The following is a 6140-nucleotide window of genomic DNA, read 5'->3' as shown; positions in this document are numbered from 1 at the left end:
AAATTCAATTTTGAAACAATTTGACATGCAAATGACGGGTAAATGCATGAAATATGCCATCTTTTGGTTTTTGTGGAGGTGTTATTTTATTACTCCAAATAAAATATAACTCTTGCCACTTGTCTCCAACTATATGAAACCATTACATTTAAATGACAGTGGAAGAGTGCCATAATATATGAAAGGGAACAATCAATAAAATCAACTCTATTATTATCCATATTTTTGAAACTCTTGTATAATACTAATATTGTTGCAATCCTCAAATTCCCTTCGATTATAAGATATCTCTCGACATAATTTATTTATATTTTTAAATATAGATATACTAGTTTATATTTCAGCAATAATTATAAGGTAAGGGAGTCTCATGAGTTAAACAACAGTTGTAGTCAATGACTTCATAGTTAAGGTGCGTGTGCCATTTTTTTAGATGGTTGCGATTATCATGGATGGTGGGCAATTAATACAAATTGTGGCACAATTTTCTCCTTTAATCATTATAGTGCTTTTCTTTATGTTTTTCTGAGCTACAGATGTGTTAATGACAACCATTGGAAGAGAAAGAAAGTGTCCGCCGGACAAAGAACAAAGTGCCCACTCTATTTATTTATATTTTGGAATCCAAAATCAGGATGTTCCCCATTGCTTGTGAATGGGTAAATGGCAGGTGGAAACGAGAAAATCATATAATCTGCTATCAATAGTATAGAAATAGGCAAGTTGCAAGCAATAATTATCTGGATTACTATACAAAAATAGGCTTCAACTCAAGCCCGAAATGGAGGAAAAAATTACGAAATCGAACAGTAAAAAATGCTTGGATCGTCTTGCATGCCTCTCCAACGTTATGAACCCTTGATTTGCAAGTTCAACTCGTCCATCTCATATAAAGAGACGCTTTCGGTGTAACAAGATGGCTAACCTCCTAGTCAAAATTAATAGTAGGAGATCCCACTTGGAAATGAATATGGAGACAAATTAAGGTTGTTTGTTTTGGTCTTATAGACTACTTAGTCTTATAGACTACTTAGTCTCATAGACATCATTAACTTTTCTTTCTTTCTATACAATATAAAAACAATTTGAAGATGTGCGATCTAAATAAATTATTTGAAAAAACAAGACTTCATAAAACCAAAAATTTCCTTAATTAGATGAATGATGATGTCGTAGACCTCCGAAAATTTCCTTAAATATATGAATGATGGTCTCGTAGGCCTCATTAATACTCGCTCCTCCATTCCTTTCAAAGATTGATTTACAAGAGTGATATTTTGTGGGACACAACATTTTCATTTACTAGTGCTCCAACTCTTTTGGCCAACACGTCGAGTAGAGATCCATGATACTTCTCCAGAAGGTGGTCTAACCTTTTAAAGCCTAACCATTCTGCAGTATATCAGAAATTTGAAACATGGAAGCTCTCCAACGACTGGAAAGGGATCAGGCAATATTGGGATTAATGCGTAAGCACTCACTATCTGGGCCAGATGCAGCCTCGGATCGGTTCCTCGCACAATTCATGGTTTTCATGGTAGCATTTGCTTTTTTTCCCTTGTCATTTAATTCTTGAATTTGATTCACAGTTGATTTTATTTTTGCATTTTTAAGAAGATGGTACTTGCTGAGAGCTTTTAGACAACAAGTCTTTTTTTTTGTTTTTGTATGGTTGTTTCCTGTGAGTGTGAATCGAACCTGAGTATTTTCTCTAAAACCCAAATTTTTACTTGCCATTTACAGTAAAACAGATAATGTACTCAAGAACTCTTGGAGACAGCACTCTACAATAAAACAAGATAGATATATGTAGGTGAATTGACAAGGTCTATATTGGACACCAGGTAGAAATCCAGTGGTGCACAACTGAAAAACAAAACAAAACAAAAAAACTCCTCTGTAGTGAGTTTCACATGTCAACTTGGTATTTTACTTAGTGATGACCTGAACAATAAACCTTTTTAACTATAGAATTCAGTTTTTAAAGTCATTCTTAGGTGATGCCAGCAAGAGACGGCGACTGCAGGAGATTTATCAGAAGCACGACACTTAGGGCGAGTTTTTTTGACTCCCTGGACGTGTCTCTTCTTGCATTTCATGTACCTGGAATGTCTTTCTATCTTGATATGTGTTCCAGGGATTAGGAACGTAGTTTTGTGATTCGAACTCTGTTCTATCTGCACAGGCGTATTTTGTGTTAGGACCTAGACTTGGCAAAAAACCATGGCAAGTCTTACCAAATTAACAATCGTCTATTTTAATATATATTTCTTGATAGGTAAATGAGGGGTTTTGTTAGGGACCCTCACCTGAAAACATGAAAGATCACCTAAAACGGTTCCTCTGGTCGCAACCTAGACACACGGCTGACGAGAAATGGCAACTGAGAGTTGCCCTTGAAAATAATTGTCATCACACTCAAAAAATTGCATATACTCCACAAATTTGGCCACCCTAGAATATTACATAAGAACTCTTGATCAATACCAATCAAAACTAGATTATCAATCGAAGGCCATCCTGCCTAAAATTGAAATCGTTGTAGGCAAGAAGCATGACCAAACCAAAAATCAAGTCAGGGATCTAGTCCTTGGCGGTGAAGGAAGGACCTGCTTCTCCTGCTGTAGCAGATGGACCACCCCCAGCAGCATTGAAATTGCCATCCAATGCAACATTGACTCCCATTCCCCCCAAACATCTTGCAGCCAGTATTACTCGACCATGCCCTTGGTTCCCACCACCTGACTGTAACTACCATGCACAAGAGAGAACATTTGAAGCATGAGAGCTTTACACCACCTGCCTTAGCCAGGAAATTGATTTTTCTCTTGTTTCACTTTATGAGATCCCATTGGATGGCTAGAATATGAACCGTCTTAGCTGCCAATCCTGTATCCAAACCTATGGTCTACAATTCTTCTATGGTTTTCGTAGGGCATGAGGAGCTCCATGATGTTTGCAAGACCCTTGTGGCCTCCTGGTTGAATCACAGGGGATAACCACAACTCTCCTATCTTGCTTCACTTTGATGATCAAAACCAAATCAGGTGTATTTCTATAGGAAGTTGCTTGAAAAATAGGTAAGGGAATGAGATTACTAACCTATGGTTGCCATTTTCTCCAATTACAATATCATGACCCACATTGCACTTCAAGAATTTTATGTATTGTGAGTGTAGAGTTTCAAGCCTATGCCTGATGGATAACAATCGATTTCATTTCGATGCCTTAGAGCTATCCACTTGGTGGTTAGTGGTAGCCATTCCACTCCCAATCTCAATAGGTTGTTGATCCACTAAATTTTTCAGCTATAATTTGAGCTCTATGTAAGCAAGGAGAAGTCGGTCAACCAACAAAGTAGAGAGATATCCATAACTATTCTACCCAATTTTTATACGAAGCTATCAATAATCATTGATTTTGTGTGCTTTAATATAGTAATTGGTCTATCGCTTCAACAACAAAAATGTTGTGCACTAAATCCAAATTGCTTTTGTTGTGAATACATGATTAATATTAATATAATGATATAATAAAGTGTATGTTTACACCTGTATTTAATAAATTAGGTGGTTAGTTGTAGGTCATTAATAATGTTGTTATAAGGTGCTTGCAATAAGATGTTTCTTGAGGCTGTATAATATGACACTTCATGACTTGCATGCCTCTTCTCTCATCTCGTTCTTTTGTTCAGAGCAAAGTTTAGTTTTGTGAAATAAGTTGGGAAGAGAAGGTTAAGCGTGTAGAAAGTTGTTGAAAAATATGAGTTTTTAGAAGAGTCATGGATTGTGATATCCCCAAACAGGACTCTGTCATGTATCATTAATATTGAGAAAGCTCCTTGTATTATCTTTAAGGATTGTTGGAATTGTTTGTCATTGATGTCAAAGCAACGTAAGAATAGTTGTTATGCATTATCAATGAAGAGAGTTGGTGAAATAAGAAGACTAATATAGAGATATTTTGATAAGACATATGATTCAAAGAGCAGTGATTTGTATCATTGACAGTGACTTCATAGTCTAAAAGAATATTTAAAGATGACAGTCAAATTAACATAGCCGACTCTACATTAATAGAGCAATAATGAAAAGAAGGAAATAAACTTAAGGAAAATTTCTATCAAGCTGGTCAATGAATCTCCTTGGCCAACTTCAGATTAATCGTCTAAGTCAAAAGAATATTAATTTGTTTATGTGAAAGATGGGAGTGGTTGAGATAAGAATAACAGAAATCCATGTTATGGAATGCAACAAATATATTAAAAAGAAAAGCATCGATTTGAATTATAGAAGAACAATGTGAGATAAAGATGAGCAACAATTTGCATATCCATGCTCACAGGAACTTCTAATATGCTGGCAGCGCCTTGTATTAAAAAGAACAAGTTGAAGTAGCGATTAAGTAATGGAGCAACGACTTTACCAAGACAGCAATTGATCAGCGATTGGAGTAAGATTTTTAAGAAGACTTTGATGATTGACTACAGCGAACAAAAAGATAATGCACAAGTTATGCAGCAATTATTAGATTGCAGTTATTAATATGCTTTAAGAGATGCGATTTGTAGTGATTAGTCTAAAACAAGAATTGTTTATGTTCATTATAAATGAACAACAAAGGGTGCGATTAAGGAAAGAAGGTCACATCGATTTGAAAGGACATCATCCTTCAAAAGAGGTGCATCTCTCTATTAGAAATACAAAGATATAAAAAGAGACGATTCATTTTGGGAAGGCAATCAGGTAATACACTTTAGATCACCCCAGCATGATAACAATGATGTTATGAAGACGCAGTAATATGATGTCATGCAGCTTTCTTTTGCATCACAAGAATATCTATAGATAATGAAGATTTCTAGTCTTATTACATCCATATTTTCAAAGGCCTTGGAAAGCCTCCTATGAATTTATAGATAAGGGCTTTTCCTTGAGTAGTCAGAGACTTTGCATTTCATCCATGGAAAATTTCACCTTTGTCACGGTTTCCATTCTAAGTTAACATCCATTTTGCTTTTTTGATGGGGAAAGAAGCCTTGATAATCTTCTTATGGACGTGTTGCTAAATGGATTGTTGGATACAAGTTATTTGAAATTGCAATTTGGTTTTAATGGGGAGCACTTTGTGAGGAGACCATCCCGTTTCTTTGAAGGGGCAGATCTTTGCTCCAATCAGCCTAGGGCTGAGCTGCTTGTGGTCGTGATTGTTTAGGGTGAGAGGAGATGGCTGGTTTAAATGTGGAGTGGGGATGGACCTTGAAGTGCTAGGTGGGAGTTTTTGTAATCCATATGTTTAATCAGGCCATTGAATAATTGAAGTGCAATATTGATCTCAAAAGAATGATTCTTCTTCATATTGCCAGTGAATGCTTGCATGTATGAGTATCCAAGTTGACATATCTTTGATAGGTTTCTTTAGAAATGTGATAAATGCTTCTTCATCTTGATGTAGACTTATTTCACATCTCTTTTCCATTCGTATGAATGCATGTCTAGATGATTTTAAAACATTTTGTTATCCACATTTTGCATGAATGGTACATATTAAATTATTAATCATTTGAATTTTTTTGGATAAAGGTCCAATCATGTAGTAGTGCACATGAAATGAGGGGCAGGTGCAGCCTGTTAGCTGAGCAATTACCAAAGGTTTGATATTTTTCTTTGTAATTTAGTTTCTTTTGTCATACTTTGTTTCCGCAGCCTTACACTTTTTTGAAATGTTGAGATATTCCTAGGACAAGCCAAATACGTGAATTTCTTTTGAGCTTTTAAACTTTTGAACATGTTAATTATTAACAAGAGATTGTAACTTTTTATCCAATTATGATATTGAGACAAGCAAGTGGAATTAACTATAATATGCACTTATTTTTGCCAGATGTCATTGATTCTTCTAGAAGAGGCATTGTGCTGGAAAACCAAACAAGGTAATGTCTTAGCATCTTTATCCCAAATAGAATGTTAATATTGCCTCTTTAACATGGTGTGATTATTGCTCTGTTTGTATTGGCATTCAATAGTTTGCATGATATGCTTGTTAAATACTTATAGAGAAAATTGGTTCAATTATTCACTTCCACCACAAATAAGTTCACTTCAACGAGAGGTTGGGAAATACAAAATTGTACATATCTT

The 6140-nt window shown here is 35.4% G+C and overlaps 1 protein-coding gene across 1 annotated transcript in view; it reads left to right on the top strand.

The window, feature by feature from the left end:
• The first annotated feature begins 1215 nt into the window (after window positions 1-1215).
• LOC131078956 (uncharacterized) overlaps window positions 1216-6140 on the top strand; it is a 129540-nt gene continuing 124615 nt past the window's right edge. The window contains exons 1-3 of the mRNA XM_058016809.2: window positions 1216-1537; window positions 5583-5651; window positions 5884-5932. Of these exons, the coding sequence (XP_057872792.2) occupies window positions 1418-1537; window positions 5583-5651; window positions 5884-5932 (238 nt within the window). The 5' untranslated portion in view covers window positions 1216-1417. The remainder of the gene's footprint in view (window positions 1538-5582; window positions 5652-5883; window positions 5933-6140) is intronic.

Source organism: Cryptomeria japonica, chromosome 10, assembly GCF_030272615.1.
Source record: "Cryptomeria japonica chromosome 10, Sugi_1.0, whole genome shotgun sequence".
NCBI classification, from domain to species: domain Eukaryota; kingdom Viridiplantae; phylum Streptophyta; class Pinopsida; order Cupressales; family Cupressaceae; genus Cryptomeria; species Cryptomeria japonica.
This window is presented reverse-complemented; position numbering and strand designations above follow the sequence as displayed.